The 22,515-nt window shown below is 41.2% G+C and overlaps 1 protein-coding gene across 3 annotated transcripts in view; it reads right to left on the bottom strand.

Annotated features, from left to right (window-relative positions):
• Positions 1-22,515, bottom strand: part of LOC115341684 (tropomodulin-2) — a 37,106-nt gene that overhangs the window by 4,569 nt on the left and 10,022 nt on the right. For 2 of the 3 annotated variants that reach the window (XM_030015034.2, XM_030015033.2), the window contains exons 2-9: positions 21,363-21,571; positions 19,420-19,576; positions 7,694-7,816; positions 6,174-6,260; positions 2,780-2,910; positions 2,048-2,155; positions 1,635-1,778; positions 1,162-1,306 (exon numbers count right to left, since the gene is read on the bottom strand). In XM_030015034.2, coding sequence (XP_029870894.1) covers positions 1,162-1,306; positions 1,635-1,778; positions 2,048-2,155; positions 2,780-2,910; positions 6,174-6,260; positions 7,694-7,816; positions 19,420-19,576; positions 21,363-21,488 — 1,021 coding nt within the window. In that variant the 5' untranslated portion in view covers positions 21,489-21,571. Of the gene's footprint in view, positions 1-1,161; positions 1,307-1,634; positions 1,779-2,047; positions 2,156-2,779; positions 2,911-6,173; positions 6,261-7,693; positions 7,817-19,419; positions 19,577-21,362; positions 21,575-22,515 lie in introns of those variants that run through there. The other variant, XM_030015036.2, reaches the window with a different exon arrangement.

Below are 22,515 nucleotides of genomic sequence, written 5' to 3'. Positions count from 1 at the left end.
AGTAAAACTGGATGAATGAACGCTTTTGACTATAGAAAGTCAATAACAACAATATAGAACTACAAACATCCCATTACTTTACTATCAGGAGGTTTATTTCATAGTGCTTTCTTGACAAATAGACTGCATTTTCCCAAAGCCTACAGTGTAGCATCAGCCATTTGTGTCTGCTTTCAGTGTTTTGTTGCTTCATTTATTTTATTTTATTGAATTCTTTTAGGTATTCTGTCCTACTAAATCTTGAACAAAACCATACAATACAAAAGCAGGAAAATGAAGATTAGGTACAGGACATACGTCTAATGGCAACTGGTTAAATAGCAGAAAAAAAAGGTCTTTCTCTCTTTGTTGGTGGGATGTTTCAAATACCATTCTGGGACACTAACAGTTTCAGGACCAGTAGTGTATCATTAGAATGCTTAGGTACTGCTAAACATTAAAACTGCAAAAAAATAAAAGTATGTGTGAAAGAAATCAGTTCTAGCTCAATTTTTATGTTAGTTCTCACAGAGAGAAACCCAAGCTGAAGCCAGCAAAGGCATCATGGTTTGACACCCCACTTTGAAGTAGAATTGATTAAAAACATATAGTTACTCTTCTTCTTCTTTTTCTTCTTCCTGTAAACTACTCCTGCCTAGTCATCTCCTTATTCTGTGTATTGAGCACACAGGGCAGAGCATGTCACGCTTGGGTAAAACTTGCAAAGCTTTATTGTCTTTGCCTGTACTTGGTCACACAGGCAGGAGAGCCTTTTTTGTTCCCCTGGTTGGGCAGGCTTGGTCTGTTATGGGCAGGGCAAAGAAGCGAGGACTTCTGTGTTCACTGAACAAACAGGATGGGTTTGGCGCTCCACTACTGGCCAGAACAGCTGTCAGGGCAGCTGGAAATTGAGGGTGCTCCACGGAAAAGACTGAAGTAATTCCCCTTCCCAGAAGGAGTGGCAGAAGGAGAAGAATAATAGTAGCTCCTAATCACAGTAAGATCTTTGCTGTTGTCTACTCTAGAGTCGGTGGAGCTATGCATCACCCCTCACATATAGCGGACTGAATATCTTGTAGAGTTAAAAATTAATCTTATGTACAGACAGGAAGAGTTGTGACTAGGAAGGTCAGGGCTTGGCTCACATAAACAAATTATGAGTAGATGTAATAGCTATCTTACCCAGATCATTGTTTTTAGTGATAGCTGCTGCTACCCTGGTTCTTGGACCTTGCTTTGTGAACTGGTATCCAAACTTGAGAATCTTGGAGTTCTCCTCCAGCATCTTGGCAATTTCCATCTCTACAGCTGTCCCCAGCTGCTGCCTCTGTTGGTGATGTCGTGAAATGTCCCCAAAAGAAAAGAAAATATTTGTTTTCACATGAGAGAGAAATAAGTGGTTATATTTCAGTACTGTGTTGCAAACTACAAAGAGAATCCTGTCCCTGGAGGTTTTGCTCTGGGTTTTATATTTGGCTTTGACCAGTTTTATTTAGAAGTTTTCCACTGTTTGGTTGCCTGGGCATGGGACATGAGCTGCAGAATGACTGAGCCACAGAGGTTGCCTTGACATTGCCAGAGCCCTCTAGGAGAACCCTCTGGGAATCCATATAGAAGGGAAACAAAAGTGGACTCACTCAATGCTCTCACTTTACCTGGTTGTCAATTTTAATCTCTGTCAGGGATTCATTCTCTTTCAGTGCATCAATCAGTGCCAAAATACCCGTCCCAGTGATGAAGTTGGACTCTACATTCAGACTCTTCAGTGTTTTGTTCACTTTCAACATATCTGCAAATGCCTGAGAGGTCAGAAAGAGGGAATATGAGATAACGTCTTGAGAGTTTCAGGGAATAAAAGGGGAATCTGCAAAACATAGCTTAGTACCTACAAAGAACTAGAACGTAAATAGGCTTAGAAGAACATAGAGGTAGATCAGAAGAGATTACACTTCTATTTTGCATAGTCCCAGGGAAATTCTGCGAGGGAAAATGAAGAATGCATCCTAAAGCAGACAAAGACCTACTTAAAAATTGTTGTGCTTTTTTTCCAAGCAGTGTTTAAACTTACAATAGCTACAGGGTCATTGCTTCGAGTAGCTGCAAGGCTGAATGTCTTCACATGCGTGTTGCTTTCCAAAGCTTTTGCAAATTCTTTCAGTGTTGGAATAGGAATATTCTACAGTAAAAAGATAAATCCAGTAATTAGGAAAAACAGCCACATTGCTAGACATTGATTTTAATTATTATCAAACCGATCAATAGCCACAGTCTACAAAATGAAACATCCCCGATGCTTTTAAGAGTATCTCAGAATGGACAAAGCATCCTCTGCTTATAGGGGCCTTCAGACACCAGCGGAGGCCTGCGCTAGGATGCAATGTCAGCACTGCCTTTAACTGGGTCAGGCCAAAGCAAGCACGTGACCCATCTCTGAGCTACTTTCCTATTTTGCTGCTGGTTGTTCAGTCTCCGCATGCCAGCTCCTCCTCCATTTGCATGTGTGGGCTAATTGAATCTGGCCGCGGATGATTATATAGTGCCCATGAGATATCTTGCTTTACAGTCTTCTAAAGAAAGGCAGCCAGAGGGAGTCACCCCTTGGGCTTTTAATTGGCATCTAATTCAGTATCGGGCATCGATGACCTTGGAGCCTCTGCAACAGTTCCCTCCACATCCCCTTCCTGTGTCCTGCTTTTTCTGAACAGTAAAAAGAGACAAAATTTGAAGATAAAAGGCAAGGGCTTTGGAAAGATTTGAATAAACCCTGCTATGATGACATAAATGAAAACACAGCACCTACCTTTATGTTGTTGAGATTAATTTCTATGAGACTAGGATCATTTGCTTTTATCCTTTGTAAACTTGCTTCCACATTGGTCGGATTAGGTGGCTCCTCAAAGATGGGCTTGACCTTTTCACCTTTCACCACATCTGCAACACAAGATCTCATGAAATGTTGACATTAGGAACGGGCATCATCATTTAACAGCCTGGCTTTTCAATTCCCATTTAAGTTTGTACTGTAGCATTCAAGAAAGGGTTTATATGAACCACAAAACTTGGAAACAGGACTATTAGCCCCGTTATCCCTGCCATGCCCTTTGCACTTTCTGTGCCCCCAGAAGCATGTCACTGGAGGCTGCGGTCACAGAGGCCGGGAAGTATTGTCACAGGCAAATTCCTTTTTAGGTACAAAAGTCCCAGTACGATTAGTCTGAGCCAAAGCAGTTTTAAAGACCATTGTATAGGATGTAATATACTGCAAGGGTTGCTTTGTTCTTTGTCCAATATCTGTAAAGGAGGGTGTGCTCAGAACTTGCCCATTACATCAGTGAGAAAAATATCCCTGCACCTATGAATAGACTGGGCTAACATAAAGGAACGTGATTAGGATGCCCCTCAGTTTCCTTCTCTTGGCTGATGCTATCAGCCCTGCTACAAATTCAATTAGCTCTTGTAAAATTGCAACATCTGCACTTTCTATATAATAAAACTATCAAAGCATGAAAAGCAAGTCGATCTGCCAGCACCAAGATTTATGAAGTCTTTGAGTATTCGTGCTCCAAAGAGATACAGTTTTTAATGCTGGAAGCTATGAGCTATAAATACTCTTAGAGATGCAGAAAAATCATAGCTTAGAACACAATTAGTACTTCTAATTCCCACCGTCGTGGTTTAACCCTAGCCAGCAACTAAGCACCATGCAGCTGCTCGCTCACTCCCCCCACCCGGTGCGCTGGAAGAGAGTCAGAAAAAAAGTAAAACTCGACCGTTGAGATAAAGACAGTTTAATAGGACAGAAAAGGAAAGGAAAATAATAATAATAATAAAAATTAATAAAAATATACAAAACAAGTGACGCACAATACAATTGCTCACCACCCGCTGACCAGTGCCCAGCCAATCCCTGAGCCGTGGTGCCCCCATGGCCAACTTCCCCAGTTTATCTACTGGGCATGACATCATACGGTATGGAATATTTCTTTGGCCAGATTGGGTCAGCTGTCCTGGCTGTGTCCCCTCCCAACTTCTTGTGCCCCTCCAGCCTTCTCGCTGGCTGGGCATGAGAAGCTGAAAAATCCTTGCCTTAGTCTAAACACTACTTAGCAACAACTGAAAACATCAGTGTGCTATCAACATTCTTCTCATCCTAAATCCAAAACACAGCACTATACCAGCTACTAGAAAGAAAATTAACGCTATCCCAGCCGAAACCAGGAGACCCATGCATGTAGTTGTGGAGATTCATTTATGAGCCCTGAGCTCCTAAGCCACTAGAGGCAAGAAGGGAGTATGTTACTGACCACAAGTACGTTTAAACACTTTTCTTTTATGTTGCAAACAGTGAGTGACTTTGAAGACTTGTGCTCAAGTCTCAATGTACTACACATTGCTGTTCAGTGTGACATGTAAAGTTTATACCATATCACAGGCCAAAATAAAACCAAATATTTTTTTAGCACTCATACTCTTAGTAGAGATGAAGTCATACACAAACCTTGAGCTGGTTTTCACTCTGCTCCCTTTCACCCCAAACTTTTTTTTTTTTTTACTAATTCCCTGAGACCTTACATATCCCTGAATAACACTCCAGCCTTCCTAGGGAGTAAGGAATTGAAAACTACTGGTAAAATGCATATAGAGAATTCACCTTGGATGCAAGGATGGAAAGTAAACAAAAAACAGCAAAGCATTTTTTGCACTTGTGGCAACACCCTGCCAAGCTGGGAGCTAGGGAGTGACTTGTACCCTGTCCTCAGGTTAGACGTCACAGGATACTCAGTCTAGAGTTAGCAGTATTTTTCATTTTCTACTTCTTGTTGCTTCCCATGAGTTTTATCTTGTTCCTTTAATCATGGTGCTGTTTTGCCACATCGATGGGCAACTTTTGAGATGTCCCTCTTTTACTGAAGCATTTCGCTTGGCTAAGGAAAGGTATTGCTTTTGGACCAAAGAATACAGTGATGCGATGATGATTTTCTGGTTCTTAAGGCTGTGATTGGAGCATAGTTTAGCTGACTCACATAGCTGACATTTTGACTCAGTACAACAAAAATATTCTGAAATCTATGTGGATTAGTAATGCCTGTTATGAGATAGATGGCAGCTTGCACAGAGCCCTGCTAGGGGGGCTTGCAGAGCTGTCTTAATCGTGAGAAAAACGAAGTGACACTGTGTCCTGTCTGCTTTCCCACCTCCCCTTTAGTAATGAAGGATGGAAATGAAAGTCCTTGGTAAGGATAGCTGCTGTTCTCATGGCCTTACAAGAAGAAAACATTTTTTGAGTACTGTTTCCCTAAAAAAGGGCATTCCACAATTTTGTCTTAAAAAGCAAAGTTTAGCCCACTTGATACCCCAGAGCTTGGAGGTGATGAGCTCTGGAACAAGGCTTGGCAGCTCTCAAGAAAAACTTGGAATTCAGACATACCCATTTCTCCCCCCATCCAGCCTCCTGTTGGTTGCTGAGCTAAAATCTGATTCACCAAAGGTCTGTTTATTTAGTGCAAACATTTCTGGATTTGTTTTTAGTAACTACAGCTCTTGGGAGATTTCCTGAACGATTACACTTCCCATGTGCCTAAGGAACCATATGACAGGTGCCATTTAAACACACTGCCACAGGACTAAGGTGGAGGTAGCAGATCAGAGAGAGTAGCCGGGGCAGGAGCACATCCACGCGGTCTTTGCCTCCCTGTGAATGCAGCTTGACGTGACTCTGGTCAGATGTGACTCTGCCAGGGATTCTGCCACATTCAAGCCCTGTGGTTACAAGTTGTTTTCCAGTTGCGTAAATGTAGGTACTCAGGGTGAGATGGCCTGGCCTGCGCTGTGGCCACCTCTTAGCTACAGCTCGCTATGTTTTCTGTTTGCTGCCTAAACTGAAGCGGAATGAAAATATATATGTCTTGGCTTCGTAAATACTCCCATCCCTTCGAGCACTTCTGCAGAGCCAGATATTGCTCTCTAGGAAAACAAAGCTCCTTAGGAATGAGTTATTTGCATAGTACTGTTGTCATTATAGATAATGAATTTTAAGATTGTGTTTACTTTAAAGAGCTACCCCTCCTGATTAATGAGATCAATCAAGGTAAGACCCAGTTACATTACATTAAATTAGACCAATACACCCAACCTACAGGTGTACAAGTCCCTAAAGATGACATATAGCCCACAAGAGAAATCTGCTTGCTTACTTCTCACGGTTCCTTTTCCATCTTTACTGCGGGCTCCTCCTTCATCAAATTTTGGGTTGTTGACCATGTTGTGCACTCCAAGAACAGCTAAAATGTGTAAATACCAGCAAAAGGATACAACGTTAATGGCAGCAACAAAGACTGCAGAAAAATATCTGCTACAAATTCTAGTTTAGTTCCCCAAACAAAACCCCCTTTATAAAATATTAACTGAGTCATGCTTGCTTATAGGGAGAGTCTTTACAGGTCTAAATACTGGAGATACAGACATTTTTAATAGAGATTTTTGAAGAACCGAATCAACACAGTATGCATATCACAGAAATGCCAGCTGGAAGGAACTGCTGCGGGTCATCTTGTCCAGCCTCCCCCTCAAGCAGGAGTGTTGCCAACATTAACCAGGTCAGCCATGGCTTTGTCTAGCTGGATCCTGAAAACATCCAGGGATTGAAATCCCACAGTCTCTTTGGGTAACTTGTTTCACTGCTACACTCCTGGTAATTTTTTTCCCTAATATACAACCTGAACCTCTTACTGCTCTTTGTTGTATTGTTTGGCATATCCAAGAAGAATTTGACTGTAAATGTGGTTAGCTCAATAAACTGGCGTTCACACGGGGGTTTCTTATACAAGCACATGGATGCTAACGTGCTTGGGAAAAAAAAAAAAAAAATATATTCCAGGACTTTAAAATAAATAGTAAGGATATAAACTATTATGAGAGAAATGACAAGAGAAACCAAAACTCCATAAAAGAAGCTGCAAAGTTATCTTTTGTGCAAGTGAACTTCCACAGTGTCAGAGAATAAATTAGGCCATGTTTGCTGATATTTCTTCCATAAATTATCTAATTGGACTTTATTCTATAGGATCATGCATTGCATTAATTATAAGTTACTAACTTGATGTAGACTTTTATCACCAGTTTTTTCTTATGGAAAATACTCTGTTCTGTAAGCAAATGACTCTTTAGTTGCTGTTACAGAGTCTATTTTCAGAGCTTTCGGCAGTAGGTGCGCTACTCACTGTTCTCACAGGTCTAATCAGCTGGCAACCAATTTTCTGATTTGAGGGGTTAGATTCCAAATTTCCTCATGGATGCAGAATCTTCACCCATTGCATCCTCTAACAAGTTCATCCTGCCATTTGGGATGTCAGAGCTGAGAGGAGGTAGCAATAGTATGCTACAAACAATGCGGATGCAGTAAGATCAATGGTCTCCGCTACAATGCAAGCACCCCAGCCGGCAGTCTACCATCTACCCTTCCTTTCCCCAAATCATGTTAGCCGGTTCATCTTTTCCCCTTGCCTGACACATCAGTTATGAGCAGAAGTCAAAAATGCAGTAGCTCTCGAGTCATGCTTGAAGTCGTCATGGGCGGTGCATGGCCCACAGGTTGGCCACCCGTCTGTATAGTGAAACAGCTATTTCAGAGATGATCACGAGACAGTCCTGGTGGCAGGTCTAGGCAGAGAAGAACTGGACGTGTAGGGGGGGTCATACCTATATATTATCTAACCTGCAAGGTCATAGAGCTCAGTATCTGAAGCGCTGGCCAGGGCTTCTTCTAGTTCCGGATCCAGGGTCACTTTCTCTTCTGTACGGGTTTCTATGGGCTTTTCTTTAGGGATAAATATTTTTCCTAAGAGAAGAAAAAAGCCAGAGTGAGTAATGAATTATTGGAACAACTCGCCTGCCTCCTGGCAGTGGGGGTAATAAGTCTGTGACAGTGGAACTGCTCGGAAATGTTACCAAGTGCATGTTTTCCTCTTTCTTACTTGATGCCATCCTCCACACCAGGATCTTAAGAAGAGTCTAAAAATAAAAGGTGCAGTCTTCTGCTCTGTGTTGGGGATTGTTAATGAGGAGGGAAGTTTCCTAAAATAAATGCCCAGGAGCAGCCACAGCTGGGATTTTTCTGAAGTTCCTGTGGCCTTAAACAGGCAGAAGCAGGTCTACACAAAAAGCTTGCAGAAATTTCATCCCTGTATTTAAATGAGGCACTAGAAGCACTTAAAACCATTCTACTGCAAGAACCTTTCCGTTTACCAAATTCCATACAAGAGCCTGAGAGCTCAGCAAATCTGTTCTCTTCTAGTAACTCAGTTTAATTCCCAGCGTCTCCATGAGTGTTTCTCCTCTGTGTCTCCTGATGATCATTCACATAAATAGCCTTGTCCTGATCACCTGTGCGGGCCTGGAAAGTCTGAACTGAACTGAACCACACGCTCCCCAAGAACGACTCCTGACCTGTTTGTCTCTCTTTGGATACTGCTGTTACATTGGGGTCAGCGGGTGTGTGTTTCCACGCCATATTCCCCCAAGACTGAAATGAGGAAACTGCAGCATAAATCCAGAAACACCACAAAAAGTCCCACTACTCCTTTAGCCTGCTATTAGAGTTAACCGCAGTAGTGTGACGACGTAACGGCCAACGCTTGGAGCGAGGCCCTTCAAACCAGAGCTAGGGCTGCACTTCAGTCACCCGCGCTGCCAGGGCTTCTCTCCCACTCAACGCCCTCCTGTTCCAAACCCGTACAGTCAGTAATACCTTAGATGATGCCACGCGCAACAGACGGTGTCATTGCTCCGAGAATTCTGTGAATTCCTATGTTCTGCTGTCCACCGTGGAGGAGTTCCCCTCACCTTGTCCCTAGCAACTACTTCTCAAGCGGGCTTCGGTTAATCCCATTGCAATGAAGCTGTGACGACCTTTGGACGCAGGTGGCTTTGGCCCACTGTCAATTTTAAATTGTCCTTTTGTGCAGCTCCATAGACTTTAGACGTAATGCTTGAAGCATATCCTGTGGCTTTCTGAAATGTCTCTAAAATAGTTTAATTTTAACTGTATTAGTGATATTATTTTGTTACCATTAATAAATGCAGTTCTGATATTCAGTGTTGAATTACAGATGCTTTGCCTCTGGTTTTTCAACACTGTCATCCTTTTGTGGCTTAATTTTTCCCCATTATGGTCCAAAGTATCGTTTTCATGTAGATAATACCCAATTCATTTATCTCTTTCATACAAGTTTGTCTACAGCAATTTCTATACTGTCAGCTTCCATGACTGAGGTCACTGAATAAGCTCAGAAAAAAATCTTAATGGAAATTGCTGAAACTCTGGCAAGGTTTACTGAGGCAGGATTTGCATTATTTACCCTAGAGACATTTGTACCAAGGCTAAATAATTTCCGAGTACAAAACTGGACAGAAGGTTATGTAGAAGGCAAAGTTGTATCATATTATGATTCATTTTTCATGCGATATTTTAAGTGAGTCATTTTTTAAGAAGAGGCTTCTAGAAGATAAAAGCCTTTGTGGGCCAAAGGTAAGAATCATTTTAACTTTCACCACACACTCAGTGATGTGAATCAGAGACAGCCATCCCAGCAACATCAAACAAAAGTCAAGTGGAAATCCGGGTAGGAAATACTCTGTGAAGATAGGTAAGTCACGCTCTCCAGATTTCATAACAGCACAGGTGCTAAGATTTCAGACTCTCTCTGAACTACCACCTAATCTGAAGTGTTGGATGGCAGCTTCCAGACACCACTGACCAAGGCTTAACTTGATGCCATAAGGATAACATATAAGGAAAAAATTCACGACTGTGTTGGAAGCTAGAAGACCGAAATTAATCAGAATATCTGAGTAAACAATCAATAGTGAGGAGTACTGTCCATAAAATATTTTCCTTTCGGATCCCTGGTGGTTCCACATGAGTTTCAAGTAATCATTAAGTCATTTGAGGTCTTGAGAGAATCCTACTTCTCTTTATCCTGACTGATAATACTATCCCCTAACAGCTCTACTCCACAGAGCCACAGCTTGCGTGAAACATCTCTTGTCAGGCAATAAGTGATTCTTCCCAGACCCAAACCCCAGCCACCCTGTTAACAGCTGCTGATGGAAGCCTATACTTGCTCACGTAACATTGTAAGGGGACATAGGACCTCGAGTCTGGTGTACACTGGACACCACGTGTAATGCAGTCGGTCCTTCTCTAGGGACTTTGGATGTGGGTAGGCCAAGTATCTTGTGTAGCAAGAAATCCGGGGGTAATGGAAACTAGCACAGGCTCATACTTTTTCTGTGCAGTTCACATATATAGGAACACAATTTTTAAGCATTTGTTTCAGGCATACGTAATTCTTGGATGGCAGCCCAAATCTCTTTAAATGTGTATATGACTGCCGATGATAGTTTCATTTAAAGCATTCTTGGCAAAAGTTTTAGAAAAAAAATCTATTATTGGTTATATGAAATATTTAAAGGGGCAAGGTCATGTCAAAGATGGTAATATATATCTTTAATATATGTGGGCCTTGCTGGCGTCCAGTGGTGTTTTAAAAATACTCTTTTTTCTGCTATCTAGATAAGAACATTCTTTTGCATTATCCCACTGTGAAGAGATGCTGTAGCAGAGCAGATAAAGGTTAGAAGAGCTTATGCATTTAGCACGTTATTAGGAATTCATTAGCTGTTCACCAACTGCAAAACTGTGTGTCTCTGTTTATAGATGGCTGTCAATCAGTTTTCCTTCATATTTTAAGGACAGAGTTTAAAGATTCAGGAGCTCCCTCCTAGTCCCACATCCGTACATTGTAAATTCATTATATAGTGCCATCATGGAATTCACTGACAAAATAAAATATGGATTGTGGCTTGCTCGTTTCAATGGTCCAGCTTAAATTTAAAATTTATTATTTGGAAGAAGCCTTGGAAGAATAGTGACATTTTATTATTTTAAAGTGAGATTTATGAAGAAAGGCTGCTGCTCTTGGTGCTCTTTATATTCACACTGTATTTTAGAAGGTACTTTATTATAACATTCTAGGTGGTATAATTAATGTTGGCTGTGTTACATTTTGCCTCCAGAATATGCTAATGCTCTGTGCTAAGTCTTAATAGTAATAGCTTATCTTTCTACCAATGAAAAACACAGTGACAAAAGTTATGTTTATACATATCATACTTAAGCTACATCAGTGTTAACAACACAAAGATAACCACATTTATGTACAAAAATAACATATTCTTGTGTTTAACTGCAAAACAAAATTCAATTCCAGTAAAAAAAAAGAAGTAAGCATTAAAATATCACTTTGTTTTTACACGTGCATAGAAACCCAAAATGTCTGGAATTCAAAGTGCTTTTTTCAACATGAAATTTTAAGCGTAAATCAATGCAATTCTCCCCTTCTTTCTCTCAAACGGGGGTAAGTGCCTGGGGTGATCTGGATGACGACTGAGGCAGCTTATTATAACCCAGGGACTTTCTGACTGTGAGTGCACTGAGTGGAGATTTGTCCTGGCTCAGTCTAACAGCAGACCTATTCCTTTTCACACATGCAAAACTTCTATTCAAATTGAAATATGATATAGTTCACGTTTTACTCAAAAGAGGCTCGGGGAAAAGATCCATTGAAAACCAGAGAGAAGAAGGATTCAGTAAAAAGGACTACAGAGAGACAGAAATGTAGAGTGAGATAAAAGGAAAACAAATGCTATGAAAAAAAGAAATACCTTGGGTAGACTCATAAAACCATAGACATAATTTTGCCACTTGGTTTCAGCAAGCTCTGATTTCCTGCATTATGCAAATGCCCACATCAAAGCAATGTCAAAGTAAAGCAAGGAAATGAGATGTATCCCTAACTTCATGTCCTTATACAATAATAGTTAACTACATAGCCACATACGCACATATATAGCAAAATGTATTAATTAAGCAGGGAACTACTTCATGTGTATTTTTTCTGAAGTAAGTTTATTTGTTTATTAACAAAGGGTTAAAGGGGAAAAAGAAAAAAGAAATTTGAATAGCATAGTTGGTAGGATTTTACTAGTGTGTCCAATCTAAAACACACTTTAAGGATTTCATCTTCATTTATACTTTACAGTATTTGGAACATCATTTCTGGTATGTCTTCTCTCTGCCTTCCTTCTTATCTCGTTAGACTTTTGTCAATAAATATAAATTGCCACCATCTTTATTTAGTATAAATACTTAGTATTTATTCCCACCTTGTACAAGCTAAAACTCAACAAAGCACAGAGCAATGGGAAATAAACCCATTTATACTAGCTGTAAAAAAGTCCTTTTATTTAACATCAATTTTATTAAGGAGAGTTAATTTTATAATACAAATGCATTTTCTGCCATAATTGTAAAACAATAATGTACTTTCTTTTCCTATAAACTCTAGTTCAGATTATTGTACTTTCAAGAAAATATCTGGTTACGCTTATTACTTCTTACTTTTCAATGAATCACTGACTACAGTAAGTGCCTGTTTATTCTCAATTACAGAATGCTACACTGACCTTAGAAGTGAAATTCAATAATCTTGGAAATCTGCCTTGCATAAATCACAGGCACCTGATTCACTTTTTCCATTTTGCACTCTTCTTTTCTTTTGAGGCTTGCTTAAACTCCTCCCTACAAATAGTCTAGGAAAATGGAGCTAAATTAGTTCTTATCAGGAATAAATTTGTATTATGAAGAAGAAAATGGGCCAAGTTCAAATAAGTGTGAAGCTGAAAGCTAGTAGCAATTAAAATGCAGTATCATAATTGCTGCTGTACTGTTACTCCTGGATTAGCTTCTGCATGTTCTATGCCTTATAAATCATGATAACAGAATAGGAAGGTTGCAAAGTTAAGCTTTCCGAAGTTATTAAATCTGTTGTGCATATACACAAAGAGTGAAGTTAAATTGCACCAGCGCCTTTGACTTTGATCGGCGTGCTGTGATTCTGCCGTCTTAGCGATACCCTTTAAAGAGTTCTTCTGAAAAGATACTTTCTCAAACAAAAATAACCAAAAGCCAACCTATAATCCTTAAAACAGAAAGAAGCCCAGAATTTCCTCAGACCCTCAAATGGATTATCACAACAGTTAGGATCCCCGTAGTCCTACAGCAGTCCTCTGGATTACCACCTGGATTGACCTGCTTCACCAACACAGCAGAAAGCTCTTACGTCTGATGTGGAATAGCAGCAGAGGAGGACGAGAGTCAAGCCGCGCTGCTGGGCTGCGGGTTCTCAGGGACACCGAAGGGCCCTGAAACCTGGGCAGAGCCAGATGCCACACTAGTTACGTTCCTCTCCGGCCTCTTTTCTCCCGTCCCGCGTATCCTTTTCCCCTGCTCCTTTCCTCATCGTCCCCTGTGCCGTCCCCATCCCCTGCGTCTCCTGGTTTTGCACATCCTTGAACCCTGACCCTTCCCACCACCTCCCTTCCCTCTGCTCTCTCTTCCTTACTGCGGCTCTCTTCTACAGCTCCCTTCCACAAAGCTGCCACGTCTAGTCCTTCGTCCTGGACATAGTCGTCCAGCTCCTCCAAACCCAACCCCTCCACCTCTCTGCACTAGCCTTTCTGCCGGCTGTTTACTCTTTTTTTGCTCCTTTACAGAGCCCTTACAAAGCGAGGGGAGCCCTGTCAGAGCAGGAGAGAGTCCCCCTGCCCTCGGATCCGGCGTGACAGCGGCCGCTCAGGCGAGCGGTTTCGGAGAGCATCCCTCACAGCCCGCGCACCCTCCAGCCAGCCACACCGGGTCTCTGCGGGCACTGCTGTGCTGTCCGCACGTGCAGGCGGAAGCTCTGAGGGCACGAGCGACACTCACTGCAAGGGGAACGTTTGGAGAACGCTATAATAAACTGCACGTACAAGAAAGTACAATATTTTGAAGATGCCAGATTCAAGTGTATTTCCCTGGGGATTGCAAAGGGCATACATTTCAAGTCCCCTCTTCAAAGCGTGGAGGCACTGCAGCTCATAAAAAAACAGCTGGAAAAATTTACTTTAGATGGCTAAAACAATGTGTTTTCTCCTAATCTTGTTCTTGGAAGCAGCCAAGTCCTTTTTGCTGACACTTTCCAAAAATTCAGCCCGAGGCAGACTCTCAGCATGGGAAATTTCAGTGTGAACTGTGCGAGTTTGGCAAAGTCATGAGCAGCTAAAACAGGGTCTTACAAAAGCAAGCAGTGAAAGGCACTGGCTAGAAGCATTACTGTTAGCAACTGCGGCACTTTCAGTGCTTTAAGAGACAAACATCGGTTCTAAATTTAAGCCTGGAAAAACAGGAAGAAGGTGGCAAAAATTTAAACAAACCATTTCAGCATTGGGGGTGAAAAGACTGCCTTTGTCAGTCCAAGAAAGATCCTGTGTCTCTAAACTAAACCCTAACTTTTTTATATAGAGTCTGTTAGAGAAACTGGAATTGGAACTCATTAGCATCTACTCTATTACTTTGACCTTCTGAAAATTACTGTCGTTATTACTAGTGCTGTGTATTGATACTCTTCTTAGCACAGCACAACATGCAAGATAGACGGTCTTTGCCAGAGCAACTGAAAACAGGGGTTTGCCCAAAAGTTCTCTGGTTTAATCATCTTTATTTTCTTCCTTTTCCCTTTTATCAGTTGGCTAAAAATGTTAGCATTTAATCACATACAAACGTGTTCCACTTCCCTTTCCAGCCACAAATAATAACAGCCCGATCCACTGGAGTTTTTCCATGACTTTGAGGAGAACTGGATCAGATCCAAGATGAAATGGTTTGGCAAGGAGCAGAAGACCTTGTAGAAAACAGGGATAATGGTGAAGGGTTGAAACAGCCATCTTTATAGCAATTAAAAATGGCATGGCCAACTTTTCATATCTAAGGATATTTCACAACAGAACTTTTTTCAATTATGTTTCATTAGTACCATGTAGTTAAGAGAACCACTGCAACAAAGCAGAAACGGAAATGTTGTTAATAGTTTATGTTTTTATTACAGTAGTACTCAGATCTTAACCGAGATCAGATGTACATACCACATTCAGTAAGAGAAAACATCCAGCATTGACGTTGCTCTTTAATATTTTGTGCCTGCATTGCCCCTTACTTTCTCCACCTTTTCTTTTTATTTGTGGACCTTTCATGAACTTGAAAATGATACAGAAAAGGCTTCACAGTGATCGAAGCGTGATAAGTGGCTGTTCCAGCTATACGTGTTAAAGGCAGCGGGTCAGTCTAAGTAACTTCTGCAGTTCATCAGGTTCTACGTAAGGATTTCTAGAATATGTATCCTAAGTAGGAACTAATCCAAAAATACATAAAGTAAACACTTATAAACTGCCAATCACTATGGCTACAATTATCAGCCCTAACTCCCTATACCCCCATTGCTCATTAATAACGAACCCCCTGTTTGTGGGAATGGCTGATTAATGGCTGTGTTGCACAAGAGTTCCTGAAAGCCACCAGATCGTTTCCATACCACAATGGGAGCAAACACTCACCACGGGGACATTCAAACGAAGCACCCACCCCTGACTTGTGTTAGGGAGGACGCGGGGTAAAGCAGCATGAAAAAATTGCTTGCTGGCCAGTTTGGGTGTGCGCCTGTCCAGCTGTGACCATTCTGGCCCTGGTTCAGTGCAAAACTTGGGTTTTCATTGAAATTTGAGAGCTATCCCATACAGGCTTAAAACCTTTTTTTTTTGTACAGCAATTAATGTAGTACGTTAACAAGCTGAAATATGGCAGAGGGCCAAAACCCTAATGCATGCCATACATTTGATCGGTTTTGCCAAACATTTCCAACCTCTCAAAACCATGATTACAATCAAAAACAAGGCAATTCCCTGCACGATCAGCCCCCCACCTTGAGCTCATATTTAACATTTCCTGTGTTTTAACCACTCTGAATATCCCTGTCAGCTCTGGAATTTGTTTTGGCTTGTTTTCTAGCACAATCAAAACCTTATGGTTGTGTGTTCGGCATATAGAGACCAATGTAGGCAACCGAATTTTGTCCTTCAGCAGCTGCTTGGCATTGCTTTTTGGTCAAGAACTCTCTAATAAAACATTAACAACACAAAAAGAGAGGCAGAGACAGTAGATACATCATTATTTTTTATCACAGACTATTCTGGAAGGAGGATATTTTAAACACTACCTTCTTTTCGGCTCATTACTGAATTTTCAAGTCAGTATCAGCTTTGCATGATAAATGTAGGAACTGGTAGAAATGTCACTTAACATTTGGTAGAAGCATCCCACTTTCTAAATTTGAAAAAATAAATGCTTTCCCAGCGGCAGACAAATATCAAAGTACAAAACACTGACAAAAGCTTAAACAACACTTGACATATTCTAATCCTACTAACACACAAATATTCTCAGGTGGTAAGTAGTGCCAAATGGTACATTGGCATCAACACCTCCCATTTCTAATTATACACAACTGGATGCACTTTAGAGCTGCCCCAGAACTTAATTTTTAACTAGCAGAATTAGTGTAAAGTTAATTTGGGGCTATTTACAGTATGGCTACATTACAGTGCTGCTATAACGTAAAGAAATCATTTAACAGGCATCTATATAATATAATCATATAAATATTTACCAATCTGTAAATACACCTTGGAGACCATCAACATGCAGGAGGTGAAGAATAAGCTTTTCCTCAAGAGATATCCTTCTTTAGTTTCTTTTGAGGATGCATTTTAAAAATGTAAATTATTTACCCTGAACTAATTACTAAGCTTTGGAAGAATACTAATTATTCTCTAATTAAAGTGACTTTAAATCTAGCATGTAGTATCGTATCTTGGAAATGTCTTTGCAGGATTGCTTTATTTCCTTGCACAGAAAACATCTTATAAATGCAAATCAAGTAATTAATATTTTAATACAGTCATTCTGTTACTGTTTTTTCCAACTGACAGTGTCAAAATAAGTAATGCTGCAGTTACAAGCACGGATTCTAGGATCCAGAGCCAGCCACACACGGCCTTTGTGCAACATTCATCACGTTTCACTAGATTCGCCCAATTAGCAGGATTATCGTACAATTCACGGGAAGATTTCGGTACATGTGGCAGATGGAGATTTCAGTCATATGGTTTATAAGGCTCAGGTTCTGCATGAAGTCTCTGCAGTGCAGAGCAAGAGGGAAGGAGAACAAGAAAAGGAGGCAGCGAAGCGCAGTGCTTGTAGTCTGGGGGTCTTTCCGCAGGACGCTTCCTGCCAAGCAAGCCAGGGGCGGCAGCAGAGTTACTCAGGTACCAATCCGGGATATGCCAAGCTCAAAAAAGCCAGATTCTTTCTCAAAGCCAGTTCCCTTAAAGCAGCACAAAAATGACACTCTGCAGCCCAACCACTTCTCAATGGTCAAGGTACTGGACTTCATCAGATCTCAGATTAATTCAGTTATTTCTAACATTAACAAAAAAACAAAGTGTATTTTCATGGCATTTGGCCTTTGACTTCAAAGAAAATTTAGTAGAATTCTTTGTGTTTAGATTATAATTGTAAAATGACTGCAGAAATCACAGAACATGCGGTTGTTTTCATTTGATTTAATCTGCTAAAGCCGATAGTGAGGGTTTGTCAGGAGCCGGTGTTGTATAAGGAACAGGAGAAATTAAGGGAATAATTCCTCTAGCCTAAAATGCTGTCATAACCTCATAATTGTGATAATTCTTTAAATTGTAATTCTGAAGTAAATGATCACGGCAAATCAAAAGTCAAAATAAGAATAGCTTTAAATGCTAGCATGGCTGAATGCACTCTGTGCTGAGGGAAAAGTGAAATGTGTGGTTATTTGTGTGTGTAAAGCAGTGGTATTTCCACACCAGAGACACCAGGAATTAATAAGCAGCACTAATAAGCACTTTAAGGGCATCTGGAAGCAAACGTAGGAATAACACTGCTTTAGTCTCATCAAAAGAAAACCGAAATAGAATAAACAGGCCAGTGCGTACAATAACACTGTCAGGGACAATACAGGCATTAGTTTTGTACAGATCGAGCACCAGTCCTATGGGTATACGCGATTCCACGCACCGCTAGTTTTTTGTGTACTTATGTTTCAGGCATGTTTGGAGATCTCTGACATGACTACAGTGCAAAATGCAAAGTCTTAGCCCTAAGTCAGTAAATATCAGCAAGATGAGACCTGACAAAAGGCGTTGGTATGCAGACCTGCAAGTGCTAACTTGTACTGCTCTAACACAGTGGTCTGGAGGAGACTGGAAACAATTGGTAATAAATCCATACTACAATAAGCCATTTCCCTTTCTGTACGGTATGTGCTTGATCACTCCTGCTATCAGCAGGATCACTGGAGTGTCACTGCATTTCAGTGGGCTCAGAATCAACCCTGTGAATAGCAGTAAGCGCAAGTTATGATGGAGGAAAAAGTAGGTTAAAGAATATGCTGCATGATATAGCATCAATCAGATCTAGCTGAAAAATGTCTCATTTGTCTGAAGCCACTGTTTCAAAGACTGAGAACACAATGTAATGATAGTAACAACTCTTGGCCTGCAAATAACTTTATATACCTTTTTAATGATACATAAAGTAAAAAATGCTGCCTTTGACTTTCTTGAAATACCTGCTTTCCCTTAAGCCGATCCCACTGAAATAATGGCAAATTCATTAGATCGCCAGAAATGGACCCATAGTAAGTTCCTTCTTGAATGGAGGGGTGGCCTGAGGTAGGCATCTTTATCTACTTTATATAAATGAGGAAAAGGAGATAATGGTGCTAAAGGAACATCGTTTGCTTAAAAATATGCCTGTTCCTGCCCTAAGGTTATCCTATGAATGATTAGAATTAGGTTTTCCTGTTTTTCCCTTTTTTTCCTGTAGCTGTAGGACAAGGGGAAGCAGAGAAACTGTCTGCATCAATAGCATTGCCAGATGTGCTAGTAAACAAGTGGAAAAATACTTATTTTTTGTAAGTGTATTCCCTGAGCTATTATTTACAGCAATTGTAGGCAATACTTACTTAGAAAGGCATTTATACGTTTCCTCCTAAACACCTCCCCCACTACAGTACCCTTGCATGGGCCTAATGTTTAATGTGGGAATAGTCCCAGCGAGGTTAGCGAGGCCACCTTTGTCCATGCTTGACTGCAAACAGAGGCATTTGCTGATCTGGGAGCTGCTGACTGAGCCCTTTGCTGGACTGGCGTCCGTGCGTTCCCATACCCGCCAACAGGCCTGATTAAACCTGCCATTATGACTCCAGAGGAGCAAGGCAGACCACTACGCGGCAGGTAAAACCACCCCTTCATCTCCTGCTACAGCAGCTCCAGACCTGACTCCTGAGCTTCGCCCTCCACAGTAACAGCCTGCACCTCTTTTGTCCCAGCGTATTCCACAAAAAGGCCAGGCAGCGGCGGGTGCCTGCGCCCAGGCAGTCCCTCGCTCGACACCGACGCAAAGAAGGACGGTACCTTTCTTTTCCCCTGTAAATGGTACAAAGTCTTCTCTGTCTTTGTGCTCAAGCGCTTGCTTCTCCAAGTATGAGAGCAGACGTTCTCTGTCAAAAGGCCCCGTGGCAGGTTTAGTGGTCTGGTCCTTTTGCCGAAATCCCGCTGGAAGCAAGGCATTCTGTGAAAGGGAGGGAGGCACGTAAAGCAGATGAGGCAATTTCATATAGTGTTCCAAATTTCACTTCAATGTCGTTGGTTTTTAAGTGAAATCACTCTTTGCACGTTACTTCACATAATGCTCTTCGGTGACAGCAATAACACACATTACCTAAATGTAACCGTTAAAACCAGTATATCTTTCAGGCTTCTTGACTGTACCACCTATTAATATTTTTATTAACCATATTTACAATCACAGCACCAAAGAACTAAGCAAGATCAGAGCCCTTTGTGTTACGCATATTATAACCACAGAGTCTGCAGTCCAGGTAAATAGACCAGGATAAGTTTTCTATACATTTTCTTCTCTTAATTTACTCTTTTGCTTCCCCATTTTTATCTCTCTCTCTTCATTTTTTAAAAAATTCCTTTCGTTCTAATGCAGATGTCTCTCGGACTTCAGAAATGAATGGCACGCACAGAAAGTAATTGGTGAGTGATGTGGACTTCAGTCATCCGGAGTATGCAGGAAGCAGGCAGACGAAGCCGCACTTTAAACATGTAGCTGTGTGACCATGCGACTGCATCCGCATCCCATAATATAGGAAGATGCATAAGGCTCCTACATTTCAGTCCAGGAAATCCCAGAAAGGAATACAGGTACGTGGACTCTGCAGTGCATGTGGAGTAAAGCCAACATGTTGGAGATGCCCCAGAGTACTGCAGAAACACTTCCCCGTTGGCCAGAACGTGCACAGTCAATCTGACCCATGGCAAATATCCAGTGAATTCTGAGCACAGCCAGTGAACTCAAGTCACTAGACATTTTATCTCTGCATGTGCAAATGTGCCCAGAGTGCTACAAATTTACTCCACGTATGTAGCCTGATTCCAAATGCACTGTGGCCTGTTGCGTTTGGTTTGGTTTTTTTAATGTTCTGTGTCTCCACTTGAGATGCCAGATACCTGAAAATGCCAGAAAATGCACTGTAGAAGCGGTAGTAGTGAGGGAAGTGGCAACCTGGTGGGAGAGAACGGTAAAGACCACCCTTGACTTCCAGCTAAATTTGTGCTATAGAACTAGAAGCTATAAATCTATTGTGTTTTTTCCAATTTATTTTGTCTCCAGAGTGAACAGATTTTATCTGCCAGTTTACCTGCCAGTTTTCAAACTCCAACATCAGTTTGGAAGGTTTTGGGGTAGTTACAGTCAGAACTCCCATCCAGCACGCTTGTGACTGGAACCTTGTTATTGTAGGACCAAGTGGTTCCCAGGCCAGAGATCTTTACATTCTTTGTGAGAGTGTCTTCAAATATCCAAATTATCCTTGCTCTCTAGAAAATGACAGTTGTGTAGCTGAATCTTATTTTTCTCAATCATGCCTAAATATATTCTCTTCAGCTAAAAATATCTGCGCTGAATGACATAGTCAACAGATTTCAGAAGTTCAAAAGATCTGATCTTCACAAACACACATTATGTTTGTTTGTTTATTGCTGTGCTCAGAAATAGCAGCCATAAAAATCTTCTCATCGTGCTGCAGTGTACAAACACGATTAAAGATTTAGACTGCAGACAAGCTCATGTCTAAATAGACAAGGGATAGAGAAAGGGCACCGTGACTGGTACAAAAGCAAGTAGCACGTCACAGCAGGAATAAAACCAAAATGTCCCTAGCTGGGCTGCTCACACTTTAGGGTACACTGCCTCTACTGTAACAGAATACAAATATAAAATGCTGCAGTATGTGGCATTTATAATAGGCAGCTTTTGAACTATGATGCCCCTGGCCCCCATCACTAACCTCAGGATCAAGGTCATCGAGAACATGCTCTAGCTGCTTCAGTTCATCCTCTGAGAGTTTGCTGAGTATTTCATCTTCATTGATATTCTTATATTTCTCCAACTCTTTTCGGAAGGGCAGAGACATGGCTCCTGCTGCACTGCTCGACTGATGCCGCTCGTCAAGACTTCAACCATCCAGGAGTACTGAGCTTCTTGCAGCTTCGCTCACTGTTAACAATAAAGCATTATGAGTATCTCCATTTAGCTGATATAGTCCTAAAAAGCCCTCATGCTGAGAATCACATTTACACTTTGTTAATGAAAACAAAGCAGCAAGATGTCCTGGCTCAGCGGAGGGGCTGTGGGAAGCGCTGGGGCTGCCTGTGCAGCAGTAGCCAAGGAATAGCAAGGAGGGGTACAGCACGCTTGGGAACCTCATGGGTGCAGCGGCAAAGAGAAGCTTTGAGACATAGATAAGAAAAAACATTGGGAACTTATCCTTTTCCATAGAGATAAATCTGTTTTATTTAATTTGCTTAGAAACAGCAGTATCTGCTTGTTCTTTTGGCTAAAGGCAGAGGAAGGCTGTAGAGTCACAGAAAACAGTCCAACGCTGACAAACAAGAAACAAAATGTTATGCCTTGAGGTATTCTATCTTATCCCAGCTTTGCTGAGGGCTGAAAGCTTACCCACTGGGTCTTGGCTGGCTTTTTGATACATTCTGGTTACCTAAGCTGCTTTAAAGTATGCTGGTTGGTAGGCTTATTTCAAAATCTTTGGCTCCAAATGATAGCACTTATCATCAAAATAATTCTTGCAGTGAGGATATGCTACTTATAGCTCAAAAGATCATCTGTAAATTAGGCTGCTGCATAGGGCACCTGCAGGTGTTCAAAACACTGTCATGAAAAAAATATGGACTTAGTACTTCACAAATTCTTTTAAGACTTGAATGTGGTTCCTTGTCAGATGATCCCAACTATCAGTAACAAGAAAGTCTTATTTGCATGGCCACAATTGTCATTGTCATATAATTCATCACATGACGAAGGACTCTCTTTACTCGCTCTTTTTTTTCCTGTCCAGAACCAATTCTAGAGCCAGAATCTGCCTGTAAATGGATGGAATGAAAGAGAATTAATCTATGATCAGAAACAGCATTAGCTGGGGA

This window comes from Aquila chrysaetos, chromosome 5 (genome assembly GCF_900496995.4).
Source record: "Aquila chrysaetos chrysaetos chromosome 5, bAquChr1.4, whole genome shotgun sequence".
NCBI classification, from domain to species: domain Eukaryota; kingdom Metazoa; phylum Chordata; class Aves; order Accipitriformes; family Accipitridae; genus Aquila; species Aquila chrysaetos.
Note: the sequence above shows the minus strand (reverse complement) of the source record. Positions and strands in the feature narration are given on the sequence as shown.